This window comes from Gymnoscopelus microlampas (assembly GCF_963454915.1).
Source record: "Gymnoscopelus microlampas genome assembly, chromosome: 3".
NCBI lineage: Eukaryota > Metazoa > Chordata > Actinopteri > Myctophiformes > Myctophidae > Gymnoscopelus > Gymnoscopelus microlampas.
Window position 1 is genome coordinate 21,262,865 of NC_139940.1, and position 24,863 is coordinate 21,287,727.

At 40.2% G+C, this 24,863-nt stretch overlaps 3 protein-coding genes across 4 annotated transcripts; 2 read left to right on the top strand and 1 right to left on the bottom strand.

Annotated features, from left to right (window-relative positions):
• The first annotated feature begins 37 nt into the window (after positions 1 to 37).
• etfb (electron transfer flavoprotein subunit beta) lies at positions 38 to 12,795 on the top strand. The gene is made up of 7 exons (XM_084051763.1): positions 38 to 188; positions 2,634 to 2,792; positions 5,224 to 5,382; positions 5,624 to 5,686; positions 8,098 to 8,256; positions 8,528 to 8,733; positions 11,908 to 12,795. The coding sequence occupies exons 1-6, from the start codon at positions 135 to 137 to the stop codon at positions 8,696 to 8,698; spliced, it is 765 nt and encodes a 254-aa protein (XP_083907889.1). The 5' UTR covers positions 38 to 134; the 3' UTR covers positions 8,699 to 8,733; positions 11,908 to 12,795.
• Positions 12,796 to 13,912: 1,117 nt separating this feature from the next.
• Positions 13,913 to 18,306, bottom strand: LOC311042106 (NACHT, LRR and PYD domains-containing protein 12-like). The gene is made up of 7 exons (XM_084052659.1): positions 17,920 to 18,306; positions 17,096 to 17,170; positions 16,837 to 16,887; positions 14,920 to 16,720; positions 14,685 to 14,771; positions 14,395 to 14,562; positions 13,913 to 14,277 (listed from the first exon to the last, which is right to left on the bottom strand). The coding sequence occupies exons 1-7, from the start codon at positions 18,245 to 18,247 to the stop codon at positions 13,965 to 13,967; spliced, it is 2,823 nt and encodes a 940-aa protein (XP_083908785.1). The 5' UTR covers positions 18,248 to 18,306; the 3' UTR covers positions 13,913 to 13,964.
• On the top strand, positions 18,002 to 24,595 carry LOC311042107 (sialic acid-binding Ig-like lectin 5). 2 transcript variants are annotated; one of them, XM_084052660.1, is made up of 9 exons: positions 18,002 to 18,124; positions 19,240 to 19,419; positions 20,224 to 20,619; positions 20,949 to 21,245; positions 21,394 to 21,657; positions 23,021 to 23,293; positions 23,728 to 23,833; positions 23,928 to 24,093; positions 24,209 to 24,595. In XM_084052660.1, exons 2-9 carry the CDS (start codon positions 19,377 to 19,379, stop codon positions 24,368 to 24,370), a joined length of 1,707 nt encoding a protein of 568 aa, XP_083908786.1. In that variant the 5' UTR covers positions 18,002 to 18,124; positions 19,240 to 19,376; the 3' UTR covers positions 24,371 to 24,595. The 2 variants fall into 2 exon arrangements, with proteins under 2 accessions (XP_083908786.1, XP_083908787.1); XM_084052661.1 differs by having other exon boundaries at positions 20,230 to 20,619.
• The last annotated feature ends 268 nt before the right edge of the window (positions 24,596 to 24,863 follow it).

The following is a 24,863-nucleotide window of genomic DNA, read 5'->3' on the forward strand; positions in this document are numbered from 1 at the left end:
GGCGGTCCCATTTAGTTCCGCCTTTCAGCGGAATCACTGTAAAACATTTCCGACCTCTCCTTGAGGTTCATTGCGGTGACTGGCTACCTGTGAGGCTAATTCAGTTAGCTAACCTTGCAACAACAACAACTGCAATGTCTGGCCGAGTTCTCGTTGGAGTTAAACGTGTCATTGACTACGCAGTCAAGGTATTGTGTCCTTGTTTAAAAACAATTTCAAGAACATGCGAAATATGCTATTTTTCGTACTCTTGGGGTGCTGTGACCTGCTAGCCTCTTGGTCGTCTTTATGCAATCTGTTAGCCCTATATCACTATCTGACTGACAGTGTCACATAAGTAGACACGTTAACTTACAGTGTATTGTAGGAAAACTAATGTAAGTAACTTGATCGCAAAAGGCTGTCGTTACAATGCATTGCTAACACAGTTTTACGTCACCTAACGTGAAAATCAATTGACTCCAACCAGTCTCATAAGGTTGTGAAAGATCTGTACTGAATTAGCCCAAGAATGGAATATCAGCCATTCTAGGGCTAGTTTGAAATAGCCCTAGAATGGCTGTGATATTTCATAAATTATATGTAATTCATGAAATGTATGTAATATCAGCCATTCTAGGGCTAGTATTGAAGCTGGTCAGCCCATACCAAAAAGCCAAATGTTAGTAATTCCTCAGATCACTTGCTGCAATGTCAACAATTTATTTTTTGTAGTTAATCGATAATTCCCATACATCTTGCTGCAAAGATGAACCTGTTTTATTTTTCTCCCGGCATATACAATTTGATTAAAAAGTGCTACTGTACCTGTAGAATAGTGTAGAAGATATTTTAACTGTTATAATCGGGGTGGTTTGTTTGATTAAAAATGCTATTATAAATGCATTGCCTCTCACTCAAACCAATCTTTTGTCAGACTTAACAGAGAAAATATTATTGATTTAAGTATTTTTTTTCCTTTTCAGTATCTGCATACCTGCCAACATTAAACTGAAAAATTAGGAGATTTCTTTGGTTGGGCGCCTGACTTAGTATTCACAGACTTAGTATTCACTGACTTTGTATTCACTTACTGTAGTATTCACTGACTTACATTATGGCCCAGCTGCATGTCATTGAGACGTGTAACAACACCCTTGGACATGCTCACTTTTACCACAGATTCTCGGGTTGAGTTGTCAAAAATGTTGGATATTTTCAGAGGAGAAATTATAATTCAGAAGCACAGCAGGAGATAAGGTGAAATTCCAGGAGTCTCCTGCTAAATTCACAAGTGTTGGCAGGTATGAGTATCTGTTTGAAGCTGTTCTCTGCAGCAGTCAGAGTGCTCCTGCTTTAGCTGCACTCAACTGGATCTGTCTTACAGCCAGGCTTTCAGTCTATTTGTACAGTGATACAACTCTATTCCCACTAGAGAGTAGGCACTTTTTATTATGAAACAGTCAAGGATTAGTCTAAGGCTTAGATAACCGTTTTTGTGGATTAAAATGTACTTAGTCATAAATGTTCCTAAAATACACAGATTGTCACTGATACAATCTTCAATCTGTATTTTATATATCATTTATATATAATATTCACACAGTATAGGATTGTTCTTGAAGGCTACTTAGCATTCCAAAGACAAAATGGTAATAACAAAAGCATCCGGAAGTGGATGCAAACCCTGCACACTCCCAGTGCTGAAGCAGCAGCAACATTCCAAAGTTAGTCAACTTGAGAGGGTCATCTGAGGACCATTACTTGAATTTCATTGTAATCGGTTATTTTGCTAACAAATGGACACATACACTGACAGGATAAGCTGCATACTCTACAGCAATGTTTCTCAATGGGGGGAACGTGTGGTGTACCCTTGGGGTACGCAGAAGTACTACAAGGATTGAAAATGGAAGAAGATATTTTACAGTTATGTTTAATGATAAAACATTGTAAGTGTTAAACCAAATACAATCTAAAACGTTTCTAGCACAACTGTTAATTAATAGAAATGAGCAATACTTATTTGCACATTATTATTTAACATATTGGCACCAAAACGGGGCTTACAATTTTATGGCTACAATTTAAAATAAATCTGCTCAGGAGTCACTAATTGCAACTCATTCACTCCAATTCTTTTTTGTAATGTTATATTCTTCAAAAGGAGGGTTATCATTCATTCATAGCATCGTATGCCAGCTATGTTTTCGATTGTAGTTTTCTAGGTACAATGTTGCAGTCGGGTAAAGGGGGTATTTGGATTCAGGAATCAGAAAAGGTGTACTGAAGCCAAAACAGTTGGAGAACCGCTGCACTACAGGCTGACAAACCGCGAAAAGCAACAATGACAGACAGATCCAAACCGTTGGCTTCAATTGGCCTTAATATTATATGAATAATAATGGATAATGACTGTAAACAGTGCATGGATCAAAGCCGCTGAAGTGTGCATCACTTTGCTTTATTGCCTTTCAGCACAACGCACCAACCTGGCTTTCTGCCTCTGTGCACCACTGCACCCTCCCTCTCTCGTTGCTCTCCATCACCCTGTCTGTCAGGTTGTCCTAGAATCTAGGCTACTTGTCCCTTTCATCACGCTGTGCCCCCGTCGTGACTCTGGCTGTCCTAATGCTTTCTTCTTCCTCCTACAGATTCGCGTGAAGCCAGACAACTCGGGCGTCGTGACGGATGGCGTGAAGCACTCAATGAACCCCTTCTGTGAGATCGCTGTGGAGGAAGCGGTCAAGCTCAAGGAGAAGAAGCTGATTAAGGAGGTGGTGGCTGTCAGCTGCGGGCCGCAGCAAGTACAGGTGGGTGTGACGGAGCACCAGGCCTCTGCACCACCGCCTCATTACAGATGTCCTTAAAACCCATTAAGACCAGGAACACATCTGTGTAACCACTTATACTTTGGCTATTAAAAAATAGCAGATATACAAGCTCATAGCGTGGCACCCAGTAGATCTGTTATTGAGCTTGTAGATCTGTTATTTTTGAAAAATCTTGGAACATTTGTGCAAATCTTTGAATTATATATTTTTTAAAGCGAATATTTGTAACTCAAATCTTTGCTTCTGGTGGGGGTCCCTAGAACAAAATATTTTGAGATGGGGTTCCGTGGCTAAACAAACACATATCATTTTGGGTGGTCCTTGACATGAAAAAGTTTGAGAACCACTTATATTATAGCAACATACATTTAAAAATAAATAAATTAGAAGACATTTGTAGAATCCCCAGAAGCAAAGATTTGAGTTAAAAATGTTCGCTTTAAAAATGTATATATTCAAAGATTTGCATACATTTTCACAATATTTCAAAAAATAGCAGATCTACAAGCTCATAGCGCGGCACCTGCCGTGCTATGAGCCTGTATATCTGCTATAGTCAAAGAAATCTAAAAATTACACATTCCAATCTTAATGGGTTAAAGACATGCAGGGAGTTAGCAAATAGCCATATAGTACTCATTCTTGGAGCAGGTGCATGTGGAGTCTGGTTATGTTGTCATGTTTTCATTTGTTGATCATAACCATGCTAAAAATAACCATTTCCATAGATTGTAAATGTGCTGTGGTCAGCAATTCTCTTCTGAAGTGCTGGGTAAAGCAGGATTTATGCATTGAAAGATGAAAGTAGTGCCATACACTGAAATGCTTCATCCATTGCTTATAGCATTTCTTCACAGCTACAAATACATTTGCAGAACAAATGCATGTAACAATTGTAAAGCCACCTACTGTGGCCCTTCTCCGATATTCAGGGCCACAACCCAGACCGGCTTAATATGCACAAGGCCTTTTTACCAATGTCCTCTAGACATGCACTGTGGCACTGTGGTCTGCTGTGGGGTCAGAATAAAAATAGAGGCATAGTTCATTCTTTTGAGTTTTGCGTATGAGGTATGTTTATGTTAGCTACTGTAGGATTGTTTTGTTAGGCTTGTTTATGAGCTATTAGGGCTGCAACTATCGATTATTCTATCGATTACCTTTCTGATTAATCAAATAATTGAGTAGTATATTTTTATGTTTTATATATCAACAAATCGATTAACCACTTAAGTTTGTGTCATGCAAAAATTGTCAAAGTAGCAGATCTACAAGCTCGCAATTCGGCTATTTTCACTATTTCATTTTTTTAATTTTTATATTTCTTTCGACTATAATGACATTCCCAAGCAATTATATTATGACATTTCTAATTATCTTTTTTTTCTTTTCAATCTATTACATTGATTAGATTAACTGTTACGTCCCCAATAGCTATGTTAAATACCGTATGTTTATATTAACATAATTGTGTGTGTGTGCAGCCTCTGTCCATGCCATGAGCAATGCCCATATCCTAGAAAGATTTGTTGCCCAACCATTTCATGGGATTTTGTAAAAGTCTGAGGTGGTAGTGAGTGCCATGCCTAGAGGATTCAAATTCATTTATCTGATCAAATGGCATAATATTCTTTCAAAGAACATGTCTAAAATCTGAACATGAAACAAGATCAAAAGAAGTGCTGCACGTCCAAAAACCTTTTGAAGGTGGGTGCTGGACCCAAAATTAGCAAAGATCAAAGGCAAACACAGCCTGCATTGTAGCTCCTTAAGTAACTTTTTTAAATTAAGCATTTCGAGCAAACACTCTTCTTCAGACTGAAGAGCTTTAGCTCGAAACATCACTCATTGGACCCCTTGATTAATAAAGTCACTTAATGGTGTGGTCTTCCTTGCCTTTTGTAGAGGAAAATAAATAGTTAATAGAAATAACAGATTGTCCAACAGCACTGTTGCAGTCACAGCCAGGTTTGATTTAACAAATCTCTGTTTTATAGTGGCCTTATTTGCCCCGAAAATGGCTGTGTAAAGGTAATCATTCCCACCTTTTTCTTTCTGTCACAACTCTAGATTGCTAGATAAGGATTCACTGCTGTTCCCCAGAGTCTCTTGTTAGTATTAAGGCCAAGTTGAATGTGGTGCCAAGTGTCTGTCATGTAAAGCCGAGCTGTTTCACTTGAATGGTTCCTTATCTTGCTGTGCTTTGAGTTTCAACTTCTGTGCATTTTTTAAATGTGTCTTTGAGCAAAAGAAACCATCCAAACCTACCATTTTGCTACCACTCTAAAGAATATACTGTGTTTTTAGTCATGGATTGCAGAACTTGTCTAATGGCCAAAAAACGGCGAGGGGTTGCATTGTTCTTTCTGTATTTTCAGAGCTGTGTCTCAAGTGTATGTCGTTTATTTAGGAGACCATCCGCACTGCACTTGCCATGGGGGCAGATCGTGGCATCCATGTGGAAATCTCTGCACAAGACTACAGTACAATGGGACCCCTGCAGGTCTCCAAGATCTTTGCGGCTCTGGCAAAGAAGGAGGAGGCTCAACTCATCATCCTCGGCAAACAGGTTTGAGATGTCCGAAAGCAAAACTACCACTGTAGTATTTAAATTTCAGCTTGAACATTACTATTGGATGGATATCAATAAAACTATTGAATACCAACCAATCAATATCCCCATCAAAACATTGGCTACTTGACTGCAGATCATCAGGTTACCTCATCAAAGTCGTTTCGGTAGCTTGTCACTTCATTGTACTTTTCCTTAAATATTTTATGACTCCCTGCTGTTTTTTCCCCCTCCACAGGCCATTGATGGTGACTGCAACCAGACAGGTCAGATGACAGCTGCCTTGTTGGACTGGCCTCAAGTGAGTTTTAACTGTGATGTGGTGATTGAGTCATAGTAAATTGACTCGCACCTAAGAGCAAACTGTGTTGACATTATGTCACTGTCCCAAGTGTCTTATCAAGTATGGTGGATACTAGTTTGAGTCAGTCAGAGCTACACAAGTCCTACACCGAAGGTCAAAGACTGATTTGGAATCAGTGGCCATGTAGGGTGTAGTTGCTCTGTTCAGCCAACAGAGGAGGCACTCTACCTGTTAATAAACAATAACATCCTAAGGTTTGAGCAATCATAAGTTTAAGAGTAAGCATTTCAAAATGGCAAGTCAACAAACCATATTTAACCTGATACTTAACAACTGCCGGATGTTGATATTGAAGATGCGTACTATCTTCAATATCAAGTACTATGCTATGATACTGAGGAGACTGTCATTACAATGCACAATCTTTTCCAGTCTGCAACATTTGTGTTTAGACCCTGTTGTGCTTTCTTAGTTTTGACAAAAGTGGTAAAGTCAGTAGGTAGTGGGGCACCCCTGTGGATCACCGGGTGGGAGTGCATGCCACATGAATGTGGCTATAGTCCTTCTTGCAGCTGACCAGGGCGCGGGTCTTGTCCTTAGGTACTTTTCTGCATGTCATCCCCCCTCTCTCTCCTGTCGTTCCTGTCTCACTGTTCACTGTGCTATCTGAATAAAATATAAAATGCCAAAAGCAAAATAAAATAAATGGTAGGTAGTTTATTGATCCCCAGAGCTACATTTAACCATCACATTAGCACAGAAAGGGATCCCACAGTCATGAAATTCCTGGAAATATTTTGAAATTCAAAAAACAGTTTCCAGGCCTGGAAAAGGTTTCGAATGAATCAAATGTTTTGGAAAATGTTTGGATATAATTTACAGTTTTTGGCTTGTCCCAAAACATGTGTAGCATTACTTGAAATACGTGTGGCCTAATGTATACGTCACATGACAAAAACACACATGACACCTGACACCTTTGCTCGAGTCTGTCTTGGTGCATAGAACCCTGGTGTATATAGCCTCATTATTGCACCATATGATTGCTATAGGCCTGGACATGGGGTAAAATACTTTGGAAAGGTTATGGAAAAGTTTTTAAAATTCATCGTTAAAAATGTGTGGGAACCCTGGAAGAAACATAGTATACACTGTATACAAGATAAGACGATACAGTCAATACGCATAGACATACAAAATGTTGAAGCCTCTACTCCATATAGTCCCAAAGTAATTAGACATGTGACAAAGAGCAACACAATCATCAAAAACAATCACACCTACTTATTACTTTAACACATCGACTGCCTAGATCGAGTTAACTCGATATTAGTAATCCAGCGCTCGACTGCCTAGATCGAGTTAACTCGATATTAGTAATCCAGCGCTCGACTGCCTAGATCGAGTTAACTCGATATTAGTAATCCAGCGCTCGACTGCCTAGATCGAGTTAACTCGATATTAGTAATCCAGCGCTCGACTGCCTAGATCGAGTTAACTCGATATTAGGTATTTTCATTGGTTTCATCTGTGATCGCGCGGGTCTGTTTACTTTTAATCATCACTTTCGTTTTCCATCTACGTCACACTCACCCGAAGCCGGATGTAAAAAAAAAAATTCGTTTCCGGGTCACATTGTTTTTCTCCGGTCATTTTCGTCCAGAATAGAGAAAAACACTTTTTTTCACACGCTATAAAATACAAAGGGAGAGCTCCCCTTTTATTTTCTTTGGTCCGAGTGACGATCAGGCATCGTCGTCGTGTATCACATCGTATCACAAGCCGATCAGAGATTGTCAAAGACAATCACATCCGGTTCATGTTGTTTCACTGTTTGAGCCTGGAGGGAGGGGGGGGGGCGAGTCAGCGAGTCATCGAGGGTGTCATTTTGCTGCGCTCTGCTGGTCGATCGTCGTATGTGTTCAAAATCATGGGAAAAAGAAACTTAAATGCATTTAAATGAGAAAACAGAGAAAACAAAAAAACACGCAAATCGCTGGCAGTCAAGGGGGTAAATTTGGAATAAACTCTGGCAGTCAATGTGTTAAAGGAAAACATTAACCTTTTCACATTGGCCTATTATAGTGCCACCAGGAGGCCACAATAACCTACCTAACTTGGCGGAGACCTGTGCTCCGAGGAGCACTTTTTCTAGTATTTACTTATTTTGTTTTATGTATCCTAATGTAATTTTATAATTGTGTTTCCTTTGCTTGATTTTCTGTGTAAAGCATATTGAATTGCCTTGTTGTTGGAATTTGGTATACAAATACAACTGCCTTGCTTTTCCTAGTGTGGGCTGATGCTGGACACGTTTTACATAATTTACAGGGACTTAAACAAAATAATGTCATGTTAATGTTGCCTGTCCCGATTTCTTGAATTGAGGCTCAGTGTTGTTATTCCAGGGCACCTTTGCATCCGAGGTGACATTTGAAGATGGTAAGGTGAAAGTGGTGAGAGAAATCGATGGTGGACTGGAGACCATTAAGATCAACATGCCTGCAGTGGTGACTGCAGACCTACGACTCAATACCCCCAGATACGCCACTCTTCCCAATATCATGGTACAGACATCCACACACACTAAAGTTACAGAGTTGATTGTGTTTCATACAATCAACTCTGTCAACTCTTGAAATAACTTGAAGTAGCATGTTAATAAAGTTAGAAAGATCTTGTTCATCTGGTCTTGCAGCATTTTGGGGTTGGTGTTGTGCGTTTACTCACCACTACACAACCATGAATGAATGCTCCAAAGATAAGCAGTTAAAATGGTACACGCAAATTGTTTTAGCAAAGATTCACTCATGTTCTTTCTCTACATGACTTACTTAGAAAGCCAAAAAGAAGAAGATCGCTAAAATGAGTCCAGCAGACCTGGCCGTTGACATGACGTCACGGTTGGAGACGGTGAGAGTGGATGAGCCTCCTCAGAGACTGGCCGGTGTGAAGGTGGAGACGGTAGACGACCTGGTGGGCAAACTCAAGGAGGCAGGGACGATATAGAGGCTGAGAAGGGAGCACAGGAAAAAATCAGAAGGGTGAGTCTGCATATGTACACATCTTACATCATTAACTTAATAACTTTTATTCTCACTGAACTCTCTCCCTCTCTAACACACACACATTTACAGCCTTTCTCTTACACAGACATACATACTGCAACAGCCTCACCTCCAAAGAGAAGTGCCTTTGCTCTTTAGACTTTTTGATACTTACTGCACAGACTGCACAGTTGTTAAGTTGCTGCCACGAGTGTTTTCTGAAGTAGCCCGTTCAATGGCAATGTCCCATCTGTGCAATCAATGAAATTCTTATGCTTAATTTCTTCTTTGTCGAACGTAGGGGTGGGACAAAGAATCAACATCGTACTTCCTTTTGCGATCAATACGCTGTTGCCACGTATCGATATTTTACACGCAATAAAATGACTGATTCCTTAATATAAAGGGGGAAAAGATGAGGAACGGACATTCCCTAGCATTATCAACCCTAGTCAACATAACTGATTGGTGACTGGCAGAGATTTATTACAAACCTGGCAGTCTCCTTTGCATCTCTTGTAATATTGCTCACCATAACATTGCTCTTTGCTCCATAGTCAACGTTATGGGTATTATTTGGAGTGAATGTGATATCAGATAAGATGATGTTAAATTGAACATGATACTGTGATATAGAGGAGACATTGTTATACTTTTTACGGTTATTTTTTTCTTCATTTAGGCAGATACCGTGATATATCGTAAATTAAATGTCTTACAATATATCTATTATTGTGGATATCATGACATGGGGTCAAATATTGTCACAGTATCGTATCATGAGCTACTTCTAACATCCCGTCCCTAGTCGTGCTAGCGTTGCTTGCAGAAAAAAGCTTGCAGATCTGTTCTTTCATTGTACAATGAAGTATAATCGGGCACTAATGTGTTTTGTTCATCAATTTGGCTAATATTTGTCCTGTCAAACATTAAAGATGACTCTCTCGGTTCAACCGTCTATCAGTCCCTCTCTCGGGACTGATAGACGGGCGTGTTTCTCGTGTTGTTGCGAAGTAGAGGTTAAATGTCGTAAATGTACACACACATTGGCAAATCACAACTTGTTAATTAGTTCAGACTCTGAGTCCATTAGAAAAACATCCAACACAAACAAGGTTGTGTTGTGACATTTTGTTCCCCTTTTTTTCCTTGTTTATTTTGTGGACTTCATGTTATGACAACTCTCTTTTTAGCATTATACTGTATAACATGTTTGACCCCATAATCAGAGCATAATATTCAGCAGCTGTTGAAACCCAGCCAGCACTGCTAGGAGAAAAAATAGCCAAATCATCTGCATACTTAAGATGGTTAATTAGGGTGATACCAACCAATTTCGCAGCCTCTTAGTTGCTCGTATAAATAATTCATGTACACATTAAAGGTGGGGGGCTATTTTCACCAGCCCCCCGTCATACTTTATCACCAACACCAAAGGAGGCACAAACGCTGTTGCCCCATGCTTTGGTTGGCATACCAGTATGCCACGATTATTATCATAATATCAGGCACGTCCCTTTGACTCAATCTCTGAAATAACTTTTCATGGGTGACTCGGTCTAAAGCCATAGAAGCAAGCATCAATAAATCCAATTAACACAGTGGAGACTTTGTCTTCTCTATGTTTCAGCTACTTCTTTCAAGGCACAAATACACAAATAAGTACCATGTTGAAGCCTTGAAGTCAGACTGTTTTGTTCATTATTATATTATTATATTCATGAAGCCGATCCAATAGAATCCTTTCCATGACTTTAGATACCACACTAGCTAATCAAATAGGGATAGGCTATAATTATCCAGACTCCCAGCTTTGCCAGATTTGACCTTGGTGGCAGAAACAAGAGTTATGGACAACATAGAATCTGTCAACAGCCGTGTTTGCAAACATAATGAACCTTGCATTGGTCAGCTTTATCTATTACAGGGCAGGCCTCTATCTGGGCCTATCTGAACCCAAGCCTTGAATGCCTCCATAGCTTCTGCATGACGTGTATTCACATGCTTAATACAACCTGGCGTGATGACATGTTTTTAGATTAGGTAAAGTAGGATCTACTGGCCTTATACACAGCTCTCACAATACCATCATACATACTGTAGCACATAGACCAATTATTTGTTTACCAACATTGAGACTGGATGCACAGGTGATTGTTTCATGCAATCAATTCTCAGCCTGTTGTTTCGTGGTGCGCTGGTTTCAGCACACCCCGACCACCTCTTGTGTGTTGGCTAGTGCTGCGCGCCCTTGCGAGACCTGACAGAATTGGCTTGACGCTTGCGCAGTATGACGCTTGCAGCCAGTGTGACGTCGTCTGTTAAGGGGTCTATAGGGCTTCATGGTGAGAAACAATTCAGGGGTGGAAAAAGTAGTCCAATTTGTTTTACTTAATAATACCACAATGTAGAAATTGTAGAAAAAGTAAAAGGCTTGTATTCAAACTATTCTTAAAATGCCTAAATAAAAGTACTCAATATGAATGAAACATTTCAAGTTTTCAAAATCGGTAAAAAATATTTTTCCAAATGTTTCAAAATTACAAATTATTCATCTTTTCAAAAATGTCATCGCCTTTCGCTTGTTATACCCAGTTGAAAATAGCATGTTTCGCCAAATATACATCGTAAAACACAGGAGCCAAGATACAGAATATTTCCCAAATACTTTAACCAGGAAGTGAAGGGAGCAGTAGATTTTTAAAGAGTCATTGGTGGTGTGGGCACTTGATTTACAGCCGTCAAAAGACATCATTGGCAGAGAATGAGTTAAACATGTTGTGTTGTTAGTAGGAATAAACACTGAAGCACCCAGAAAGGGGACTAAGAAATGGGAGGAGCCACACAAGTTCCTGTTTCTACACAAAAAAGGAGGTGGGACCCCCCGAGGCAAAAACAAAGGAGAATTTCTTTCCTTTTTTTTTACTGAATGGTTTCTCAGATTGGGTGATCAGTGATAGGTCCTAAAATCCTAATGGGAGCATCCCTACTTTATGGTGTTGATGAGACATGTAATCAAAAGAGACTATAGAATATCAAAGAGTAAAGTGGCCGCCATGTGAAAATGGTCTATTGTTTCATGATTAAACAAATTCAAATGTTACAGTTAAAACTTGTATGTCTGAGTGCTGATGACATATCGCCCTTCTCCATTCTCTTTCTCGCTTGTAGGAGTCCTGGGTGAATAAATGGACATCATTAAATAAGCTTACCCTGAGGACTGGTTGCTCGCGGTGGAAGCCTATTTATCCACCTAATCCCTCTGTTTGAGACTGTGACTCCAGCGGTTGTTCAGGCAAGAAGTACACTTCGGTGGAGTACTGAGAAACACTGTCTTGTAGCAGCCATCTTCCAGACCCGTAGGGCCAGTCCTGTCTTTTATGTGCATTTTATATCACATGGTAAATGTATAAAGTGGGTTAAATACCTGTGGTGTGGAGTTATAGACAACCTGGTGCAGAGCACCAACATTCTTACCATGCAATACGTTCAAACGCCATTCATTCATGTCCCTGTTTGTATTGCACTATACATTTTGCCATGATGAGTACAATGCAATTTCATTATGTGACTTGAAGTCTGAATTATATCGTACAACGTTGTCACATGCCGAAAATAGCCGATATACAAGCTCACCGCACAACGCGTCACAGTACAACACGTTGGGCGTCGCTTTATGACACATTGTGAGCTTGTAGATGGGCTATTTTCGGGGTATTAGGCATGTCTCAGCTGTTTGCCTACATGCACACCTGTAATCACATGATAAAGCTGTGTAAGTTTGTGTAAATGGTATATGTAAATATGGACCCAAACATGTTTATCTAAATATGTACTTGAGCATTAGTGACATGTCTACTGACTTTGTCTGTATATTTTATTAAATATAATTGAAACTGAGCACCAGGTCTGCCTAGATAGTGTCTCTCAGTACGAGCAAGAGGGAAAAGAAGAAAAGAAAAGACGTAAAGCTTACCTTTTACCACAAGCGCCTCGATTCTGTGTAGATTGTACAGATACCTTCCATGACAATAAAGTAAACTGTTTTTTCATATCTAATCTAATCAATAGTTGTCATTTTATTTTGGCATGATTTAGATTTGTTGAACGTTTCAGCAAAAACTCTCCTGATATAATCAGACTGCATCTAGTAGGCTAGACGGCACTGAATTGTACTGTCTGAATTCCTTGGATCAGAGTGCCTGTTTCCATAACTGAGGTTACTTAATGTTTGAAAATGAATCATGAGGCAAAGAGCCTTGATACTATGAAAGTTCATTGTATCAGGGGGGAGCTGAATTCAATGCATTCAATTGTTGACATTTCCAACATAGCCTACCTACTCGTATGCACATGTATAGTTGGCACAACATGTCTGATTCTCAAAATGTTACATCAAATTATTTTTTCAACTATGTTTATGACGTATTAAATGTTAAAAAAAAAATAGGTTGTCAACCTTATTAAAATTCACATGTTTCACAGTGGTGTAGCTTAAGCTATGGTCCTCTGTGCAAAGGCCATATGAAATCTATCCCAATTGACAGGATTGTTTATAGTCCCCTAGGGGGGAAATGTTTTGCAACCAGGGTTCACATAAAAAACATGATTGCATAGAAAAAGAATAACATCAAAGATTTAAACAGAACAAGTACAGGCAAATGGAGTTAATTCATACCAAGTACAAATGTGCCATACAGGGAAATGAAAACAATTGTGCAAGTGTGCAATATACCAGTTGGTGCAAGGAAAGCTATCAAAGTGCTATCTTTCATTGAGCATATCAATAGCACTTGGGATGAAGGAAAGTGGAGTCTTTTAGTCCTTACTGCAGGGGTCCTCAACAGGAGGTCCTCAGAGTTACTACAAGGGGGCCGCCAAAACTTTGTGTGATTACTTAGGAACTTTAACAGATCTACAAGCTCGCAACGCCTCGCGCTGCGAGGTGTTGTGAGCTTGTAGATTGGCTATTTTCCGAAAACAGGTTTGGTGTAGAAGGAAAAAAGAGCAGACCAAGTACAAAGCCAAAGTTCAAGATTACTAAATATTGAGGGATTATGGTTAAAGGTCTGAAAATACACATTAACTTGAACCAACATATTAATAGGAAAGATAAGTCATCAGCACATGAGACATATTAACAACTTTATTTTATTTCATAGTTGTTTTTCTCAAGCTTACTGCTTTAGGTCGAACTGCTTCCCCTTAATATACATATAATCATATGGTCATTTTCCACCAGCTCGAACAATAGAAGGCTTCAGCAACTCCAGAATCTTGGTCTTCAGCTCCCTGGCCTTTACTGCATTCTCTCCCTCCTCTACTACCTGCAGACCTTTCAGGACAGACCGCAAGGCATCAGCGTTCTTCACCGAGTCCATCTGGTCCCGGTCAGCACGGATCTCTTCCACCCAGTCCAGGTAGGCCTGAAGTAAACCAAGGTCATCTACAAAGTTTCCAATAATCCGGAGATCCGGCCTTCGTCGCTCTAGCTCCTTCAGCCTTCTCCTTCCTCCCTCTCCGATGTCATTCCCCACAATGCTGACCAAACACAAACAACGATGGACATGTCATTCACCCCACACTCCAGTAGATGGCATGGCAGTGTGATCATGTTTCTGAAAGCTGTGAACAATGTATGTGAGTCTTTGTACTTACGTCAGTGTTTTAAGAGAGGTGTTCTTGCCGAGGCAGTTGACAATATTCTCTGTGCCCATCTCAGTGATGCCAGTGATGTCAAGGTAAAGTTCCTCCACTGTGGTGTTGTGTTCCAGAGCATTCCACAGCTGCAAAGCCCCTTCTGGACCCAGATTATTGCCACACATACTGCAGGACCAAAGTAATTCTATTCAATAACAGCACAGCAATTAATGCTTCTGTCTATATAAGTATATTTCAGGCTGCTTGTTAAATTTACTTTGCATTTAATATTACTTAATGTTACTTACAACAGCTTCTTCACCTGGCATTCGTTTGATTTCAAAACAGCAGATTCTAAAACGGCTGCTTGTCTGTCAAGGCAGTTGTATCTCAAACTGAAAGAGATCATCTGTGTTACCTACAGTAAGTCATCCATTTATGAATGTGTTTCATGTGATGTAAAAGTTAGTTATTATCTTTGTATTTTTGTCATGCATATTGTATAATCACACATTATATGACATATTGTATCATCACACTTACTAGAGAGATTCACAGCGATGAAGGATTGGACCCAGTCTGTTGAGTCCTCTGTTTCCGATGTTTGAGTAGCCTACGTTGAGCTCCTCTAACTTGTGCGGGGAGAACTGCAGCACGTAATGCATTGCTGCACAGTCCACCACACTCAGCTTCATTTTAAACAGGTTCAGTTTCTTGATCTCTGGTGCTGTAGTGCTTGTAGCTTCCTCCATGTGAAACTCCATTAGACAGTGGAGAAGATTCAGGGCAGTTTGGTTTTCCAGTACCCTGCCTTTAAACTGGGCCTGGAACCATACACCTAGCTTCTTGGGGAGGCCGTCCTGTTGCCCCATGGGGGTAAGGGCCAACCCCTCCAGCTGACCTGCCAGCCTTGCACGGAGAAGACCCATGAAGAAACGTGTGAACATGTGCAGGCTCTCCAGCTTGTCCACATCCAGGTCTTTGTTTAGAAGAGGTACGGCAGTGGGGGGTGATTCACCAAAACACCAGAAATCCAGAGCCTGGATTATATCTTCCTGGTTGTGAAGGTTGATTGCACAGTAAAGGGCAGCCAGATGCTCCTGTACAGTCAAGTGAAAGAAGGAAAACATCTCAGCTGTCTCTTCTTTAAGAGGCTGTAGGATGTTGAGGAAGGTGCTCTGTACTTCAGCAGGTGCAATACCGTATTTCTCCAGATCTGCCCTGTCAAACAGGACCTTTCTGTTTAGAAGGTTTTCATAAGCCAATTTTCCAAGGCTGGTCAGTTGTTGCCTAGCCAGTGACAGGACCTCTGATTTTGGGGTGCTCCTCTCTGCCCTCCCCTTCAGCGCATGGTGCTTCACGGCTGTAAACAGGTAGCAGAAGTAAACCTCACTGACTGTTCTGGGTGGGTTCAGCTCCAGACACTTTGAATCACCGCAATCTTGTTTCCCCGAGGTGAAAAACTCGGCCATAGCCGTGCAGATGATGTAGCAATAGAGGGGGATGAAGGACAGCACAAAGAGGTTGTCATTGCTCAGGACATAATCGTAGACTTTGTCAGCTACTTCCTTGTCTTTGTAGAACTTGGAAGTGTACTCCTTCACCTGCTGTTCTTCAAAGCCCAGTACCATGCAACACCTCTGGAAGAAACGCTTGGGTGCTTCTGTAGAAGGCCTCATTGTGACAATCACTGAAGCCTCCGGAAGAAGGCTCCCTTTGATCAAGGCCACCATCAGCTCTGACACTGGCACCTTAGAGTTCACACCAATGTCACAGGTAGGAGCATTCCATTTCAGATGGAATCTGAACTCATCCAATCCATCTAGGATGAACAGCAAAGAGCTTGGTGACGCAAAAAGGTCTGGTAGAACTGTCTTTAAATACAGGAAGCGGTTTCCGAGCAGATCGAACAAGCTCAATGGTGCTTCAATCAGATTTAGCTCTCTGAAGCGCAGGTCAAAGACGCAGGTGAAATCGCGCATGTTCTTCCCCAATGCCCACTCATAGGCCAGTCTCTGCACTGCTACACTCTTTCCAATGCCAGCAATGCCTTTCACTTTAACCCTTTTCGGTGGCCGTCCTGTTGTTTCTTGGCGGCTAAAGAGGTCACATGGCCGGATGCGCTGGCAGGCCTGGTGGACATAGATGCGCGCTCGTCGACTGGCTAGGTCAAAGTACTCATGTTGGCTGCTGTCAATTAATTCATAGTCTTCTGTCACAAAGAGGTCTGTATAGCGGATCTCAATATGAGATGCAGAGTTTGAAGCATCTCCCTCGCCCTCAGAGTAGCATTTTAGTTGCTCTGTGCGTTTCAGAAGAGTTGTTTTGTGGGCAGAAATTGGAACTGTAATTGACAACACAAAATCACAAGCAACTTTTGTCAAGGGAACATTTTTCACATTTAGTTTGCTAAGCAGTTCTGATCAAAGACAATATTGGGAGAAAAGGATATTTACATACCTCTGATATTAGCTGACTTTATGCTCCTGCCAGGTTTCAGCTCTTTTTTAACTGCGTTATGCAAAAGATAATTTGAATTGTCATAACATGCTAAATGTAATTCTAAATAATTAATTCAATATTTAATACATTTCTTCTATAAATATGAATAATTCATTTATACATATAAATATGTCTGAATTGTCTTGCAATAGCTATGTTGTATAGTGGTACTAGGAACCAATCTTCTATGATGGTTTTGATGAGAGAGTAAATTTACCTTCAGTGGTTACGGTGAAACCTTTACTCTTCTTCCCCTTGAATAGCTTAGAAATTGGGCCTTTAGATCTTTTGTCTGTGGAATGGATGTTGTATGGTTATGTATTAATGTACTTGTATGTAGTTATTTAAAAAAAATATTAAATCATTAAAAAACTATGTTGCAGTAAAAGAACTCAGAAGAACCCATGAATGTATCTTCCTTAATCTTGACGTATACATTTCAATGTCCTTCGATCCATTTTCATGGCTTTATCTTAATTTGTCCTGGGGCTTTTTTCTTACATGATCATTCTCAGATCACAGAACCAGTGTTTAGGCATTATGACAATTACCCTTGTACTGTAGAACTTATGTTTTACTTACCATTGATTGCCTCTAATGTTAGTGATCCTATTTTATGTTGGAGCCTATTTTATGTTTGCTCAATTACAAGTGCTAGCCAACACCTAAAAGGTAAATACAAAATGTGGATTAAGGTTCATTGTTGTTCATAATGACAACTACCTTAGTCAATATCTGATCCAGAGACTTTAGGTGCATAGTGCACAAACTCAATAACGCCTCTGCTGGGTTTATTGCACAGACATTGGCAAGACATCAGAGTGTTTATGAATTGCACCCTGTCAATAATTTTCCTTCAATACTTCTGCTCATGCAGTAAATCCTGGGCTCAATTCCAATCCCTTAGTTTGTGTCCTGATTGCTTGGCTCTGAAAAACATTACTATTTGTCTTTGTGTTAAAACCTAACATATACCTTGTACATTTTTCCTAATAGGTGCAGAGCTCATAAATATATCTTACTCATGCAGCTTTACTGTACCTTCAAGTTGAACAGGAACAGGCTCCGGCTTCCTGTCTGTCTCATCTCTGCAGTGTCTCTCCACCCAGGCCTGAAGGTCCTCGCAGTAATAATCCTGCACCTCCCTCAGCACTTGTAAGAAACGTTGGCTGCTCTCCTCGCTGGCACACACTGCCTCCAGGGCCTGCACCACAGCGTTTGAAGGAGACCGCTCCAGCAGGGACAGGTAGAGACCGGAGGAGAGCACGTCGGCGTCACGTAGCCAACGCAGCAATGGTGCCGGGTGGTCACGGGTCCAGTTCAGCAGCAAGTCTCTCTGAGACCGGAGTAGCTGCTGGGTTGAGCTCATGCTTTATAGGAACGCTGTCACTGTCAAGAATGAACATTGATTACATTGTAACAAATTTACACAAAATGGCACAATCTGCTGCTTGAAGAAGTTTAGGCTAATAAGTAAAACCCACACATAAAGAAATAGGTATAAACTTGCTTTGCATCATAATTTGCTACAGTCCCTCTATCATAGGCAGTAATCTCTTGCAGAGTATGCTATGCTAAACTGTCGGAGGCTTTGTAAAACTTTTAACCTCATTACAGACATACACCCTGAATGTCTACCATAAAGAAAGGAGAAAACACAAATTAATAATGTGTTTAACATACTTAACTAGAAAGGATAATGCATCCACTTCTCCTATATGATGTGTGCTACTTGCCTGTCTTGCTTGAAGTAGAGATTATTTATTCTGTGCTGGAAGGAGGAGTGGTTAGAGTCCATAGTTCAAATATGTTATAAAGTATGTATGAACCTGATTATACAGTCTTTTATCGAGTCTTTAAAAAACTTTCCTTTGTTTAATTCGCCAGATAGCATACAATGGCATTATACACTTATGTCATGACAAATGTTTTTCTGTTGGCTTTATCTTCACCTTTTAAAATATTTTTGCATTAATATTGTTTTAATAACGTCCTACATACTGTAATAAATAATGGTTGTAAAGACAAAAACAGAAATTCTGCACAAGAGACTTTTGAAAAGTCATAAATAAAATATTTTCAGCAGAAGGAATGTCACACAACTAACGGTTAGGTTTTCGATAGAGGGATTCAGTCACAGAAATTGCTAATAGCTGGGCAAGTAGGAAAAACCTTGGCATGAGAATGACTCATTCAGTGTCATGAGTTATCTCACATTTCTGCTGTAGAGTGTCTTTCAGTTGCAAACTATTACCTTGGATAATTCCATCAATTGAACTACTGACTTTGAAAAGAAGGGAAAATGCTGTCTAAATTCGGTGAATTCATTTCTAAATAATCTAAATAATGTATGTGCCCCAGTAAGATACTGCAAATGTAAGAGGACAGATGAACAGGTCAGAGGATACCTATCCACAGAGGCAAATGAAACCAATCCAACTTCCTCTTCATGCGTCTTTGTATCCTTCCCTGTCTGTCGGCTGAGTGGTGTTGCAGTCATGCATCTGGACACAATGTTTCTTGTATGTCCTGTGATTTTTGGTGAGTGTGTTCAATCTATTGGTTTTTAATTAAACAAACATTTAAATTATATTAGATATTCTTTGTGTCAGTCTGAAAGAACCAATTTGAAAATGTTGATTATTAACTGGCCTTAACTGTATGTTACAACAGATACAAATCATGCTACAATGAAATGTACCGTAAGAGATGTATGGGAATAATGTATTTTTTCTAAGCTAGAATATTAATTATTTGATGTAGGTTTTTTAAAGTATATCCACAGGTATGGTACACTCTGCTCATTGGATAGGTCCACACTTGTTTCTTTATTAAGATAATATTACTATTAATACGATTATTCTTTTTTCAAAGATAATTATTTTTATTATAATAAGGCACTGCACATGTAAAAAAAAAAACAGTGTAAAAAAACCAAAACATGCATGCTAAAGTTGCTGCCGAATCACATAGAGTCAAGAGGATGCTGTTTCTCCTTTCTAAAAATACATATGTTGTGAAACATTTCATTGTGTCACATTATATTAACACTACTTGACAATTTGACCCATTAATTTAAGCGCTTAAGCCCTATTTTATGTATAATAGTTTACTGTATACACATTCATACATTGTAATAGCGAATACGAATAGCTATTTTCATATAACACCATCAAGTATAAAATAGGGCTTAAGCGGTTAAATTAATGAGTCAAATTGTCAAAGTAGTGTTAATCTGCTTCATGTCCCTGTGATAGTAGGCTACTTCTATGTACTATGTGTCCATGTCCACTTTATTGTCATACAAACATTACATTTATTATGGTTGTCTCCTCTCTGTCATAGCAACAGCCTTTTGGACAGGCGCCCAGGCTTTGTCCCAGAAACCCTCTGTCCCTGAGCGTGTGCGTGCCCTGGCGGGCTCCTGCGTGGTCATACCCTGCTCCTTTACTCCTCTAGCCCCTTACCCTGCCAAGGGGAGGGTGGATGTCAGGATGAGGTTCAAAGGTGGCAGCTTCTTATACCCTCTCCGCAGCACAGCTTTCAACAGTGAGGACAGAAGTCTAGTGAGCAGGGACTTCCAGGGGCGCACAGCCCTTTATGGACGCATGGCGGATGGAGACTGCTCTCTGAAGATAGAAAGGGTCAGCCTGGATGACTCTCGCCCCTTTGAGGTAGCACTGAAAGACAGAGATGACTTGCTCTGGGGGAGGCCAAGTAACTTCATCTTGGAAGTTTCAGGTGAGTGGGAGAAAGCCCCCCACACACACACACAGTTTGAAATTGGCTTTGCAGCATGACAAAAACAAATACATGATTACAATAAAATACAAAACCTTTATGCATAAACATAACATGTTAAATAAACAATGTGTAGAAAATGACCATTGAAGTGGTAGCCTGTTGTAAAGTGTCTGTTACAGCTGAGCATGTTTAATATTAGTTCGGCGTGTATGCATTTCTACTATTCCCTGGGTCAACCGTGTCTTTTTAAGTAATTACTGTGCAATGCATTTAATCTTACATAGATAATAATATGAAAATAATGGAATCAATCTGGTCATGGACAGAAACCCCAGAGCCTCCTGTCATCAATGGCGTGGAATCAGCCACAGAAGGACAGTTGGTGACCCTGAACTGCACCGTCAGCAATTATTGTCCTATCAAACCTCCAGCACTCTTGTGGCACTGGGAAAGAGGAGTCCTGCAGGGAAATAGCAGTGATCATGGGGAAAAGTTGCCCAATCCTATGATAGTGGCCTCTTTGTCCTTTATCGCCTCATACCAGGTAAAACCCAGGCTCCGCTGTGAGGCCACCTACCCTGGCAACAACATAAAATCATCTTTAAAGGATCTTCACATAACATGTAAACATTTTGATTACTATTTTGTGTAATTTTAACAATTCATTTGTGTAAAATATTATTGCAGATAACTTTACATTTGCAGTTAATAAAAAAAATATATATATAGATATTGTTTTGAATTTATACAATACCTCTGCATACTCTCTAGTTCCTCCGAAAGATGTGAAGGTTCAGGTTCAGACCTTGACAGTCCTGGAGGGCGCCACAGCATTGCTGAGCTGCTCCTGTAAAGCTGACCCCCCTGTGTCAGACTACCACTGGTCCTACACCCAGCATGGCGTCACTGTGAAGCTTCACCGGCGCACACACATGGTCCGCTTGTACAACGTGACCCGGGACATAAGGGTCCGCTGCTCAGCTCGAAACATGATTGGTCAAGGAGAGTCCCACCTTACACCGTTGAACGTGCAATGTAAGTACCTTGGTTACGTACCGTTAGCCTCATAGCATGATTCATTTTTGGGCCAAATTGACATTTCTGCATAAAGTGCCATTCACACTGAACACCATAACAATAAAAATAACTATAACTGCCTGTATATCGTACGGTTCACCATTTTATTGTCGGTGAACTCTGCCATCCACTTGACATTAACGATTTTAAAACTATATTTTTATAGTTATAGTTATTATAGTGCTCAGTGTGAATGGCCCTTAACTCTACTCTCTTAACACTGCTGCTTCATTGTGCCTTATTGCTTGTTACATGACTTTGGGCAGAAAGTGCTTTTAAGTCAACTTTTTGAATTTATTTTTGAATGTAACAAGCATTCTGATAGGCAGATAACATTGGCAATAAGGCAGGATGAATCAGCAGTGTTAGGAGAGTAGAGTTATTAGGCAGATATAAATAAAGGCAGATATACATGACTTAGGAAAATGTTGCTTTTTTCTCATGATTGCATAAGTCAACTCGATTACTTATTCTGTCTTGAAAACCTAAAAAATATGACTTAGGGAATTATGCTATGAGGCTAACGATACAGTTCAATAAGTCACATAAGCCTCCATGTACCTTTTTAATATTTCCAACAGGGCTTTCAAGTAAATCAGTGGCTCACGAAGTGGGTGACATAAAACACAAACTGATTCCGGATGATTTCAAGTGACACAGCTTTTCATCACTTCCTATGATTCAAGCGCAGTAAACTTGAACTTTTTGTTTTTATTGAGGCTGTTTCTTTAGAGGGTGCAGTGAGCATCACTTAAATAAGGGTCTTCAACAAGGGGTCCGGGATCCCTAGGGGGTCCTCAGACTTACTTACAAGAGGGCCGCCAAATCTTTAAATTAACCACTTTAACCCTAGAATCCCTATACTGACGAAAACTTTAGACGAAAATAGCAGATCTACAAGCTCACAACGCCCTAGCAGTTTGGTGTAGAGGGAAAAAACTAAAAAGAGCAGACCAAGTACAGAGTGAAAGGTCAAGTTTACTAAGTATTGAGGGTTTAAGTGGTTAAATGTGTGAAAATACAGAATTCAACATATTAAAACAAACAAAAAAATCCACAACACTGATGACCGTGCTGTCAAACAATGAATTTATCTATGAAAAAGTTTAATCTGCAACACCATTTTATACAAAATGTAGTCAGGAGTCCCTGCTTCATCTCTTTCTCAACTAAGGGGTCCTCCTTGGCCTGAACCTAACTGTGGGTTAGGTTAAGACTTTGACAGGGGCCAGTTTGGAATAGCGGCCTCCTGAAGGTGTTTCTTTAGGGCAGTTTTGAGCTAATTACAACACCCTCTTTCTCATGTACTTTCTCTTCCCAGACAAGCCAGTCATCCTCCATCCGTCATCCACCTGTGCTGTAGAAGGGTTGGAGGTGCAATGTCGGTGTTCAGTTGACTCCTATCCCAGGCCAGCGGTCACCTGGAGTGTTAATGGGAGTGAGCCCCCTAGTGGTTACAATATGTCAGTGACATCTGATCATGGAACTCAAACAGCCACACTGAGGGGCCACGTGGACCAACCTGTGAGGGTGGTCTGCTTTGCAGTGAATGCGTTGGGCAATGACTCCCTCGCCCTGTTGCAGGGAGAAGAAGGTGTGTTGTTCATCCATCTATCTATCTATCTATCTATCTATCTATCTATCTATCTATCTATCTATCTATCTATCTATCTATCTATCTATCTATCTATCTATCTATCTATCTATCTATCTATCTATCTATCTATCTATCTATCAATTAATTTATTGAATATTTTATTTGACAGAAATGTAAAAACAGCGTACAGTCAAACGCTTTGTCAAAATCTATCTATCTATCTGTAGCCTATAGAATAATAATTAAACCATATCATTAAATATTGTTTTCTAGCACTTCTTTTGCCAGGCAACCCATACTGTAGGCTACCTTGTATGTATGGGGAAGACAAATATTTTTCAAGTTTAACTACATTATACTGAAAAAAAAAGACATGCTGACAACAACATGCTGATCCACTGTGCACTTTTTCTTTTGTCGTCAACGTGCAGTGATGGGCTCTTTGTTGTGGCTGGTGATAGCAGCCGTGGCCATCAGCCTGATCATATTCTTCATTTCATTTCTGGTCCTGTTGTGTTGCCGAAGGAAGCCTGGAAAGTAAGGAGCTATGCAATACTGTACTGTAGTACATCACAGTTCATTTGTCACAGGTTTGGGCTGTGAATTGAATTGGTTGTATTGATCCTTTCAGACATGTCCTCAGTATACCTCCAGCAGGCTACCCAGGAGAAATGGGGATCTATCAGGACCGGATGCCCCTCTACATTAACTGCACAGAAGTGACCCACATCTACACCAATGGCAGCTATCAGCTTGTATACCAGAACTGCACCCCTCTGTTTGTCCGCACTAAACAGGTACACTATATGGCTGACCTTACATTATAGCTGGCTGCAGAGAGAGGCCATATAGAGAAAAATCATAATTGTGCCTCCCTGACTTGATGATTAATTACATGTGTCCCTTATCCAGAGTCGCCCAATAGGTAGAAGGGGTGGGGAGAGACGAGTGGGTGAGAGGAGAGGAGGAGAAAGAAGAGTGAGACAAGGTGGTTCCCGGGGTAGAGCTACGCGAGAGACACATAGCACTACTACACCTGAAACTGAGACGGCCATCTACCTGGAGATACTCTGAGCTCGGACCCACTCAGGAGATGTCACATACCCAACTATGAATACACATTTACCCTTTGTTCTTGATTTGGTTTAAAGTGCTTATTACTACATCACAATTTAATAAGTGCTACATCAGAGGATCCGTGATGGCTAAAACAATCAATGTGTTCATCAACAGCGATGTGTCTTTCAGCCAGACTGACCCTTACACCTGCTACTGGTGTGTTTATTGTGGTTTGATAATTGTAATACAATTCTCTACAAAAATGTACTGTGTGACTGAGATTTTTGATAGCATATCCAGACTCATATCTCTTGAACCATTTCCATTTTTAGGAATTGAAGTGCTGTAAAGTTTACTGTATAGTATGAGTTTACATAATATCCCATTTATTGTTTCATACTGTATGGTACGGTACACTTTACCCATTGTAAAATGAGTTCCTGCTATAATGGAGAAATGATCTCTTACTCCTCTTTTGTTTCATGCGGCCTCATTAGGCTGCATGAAA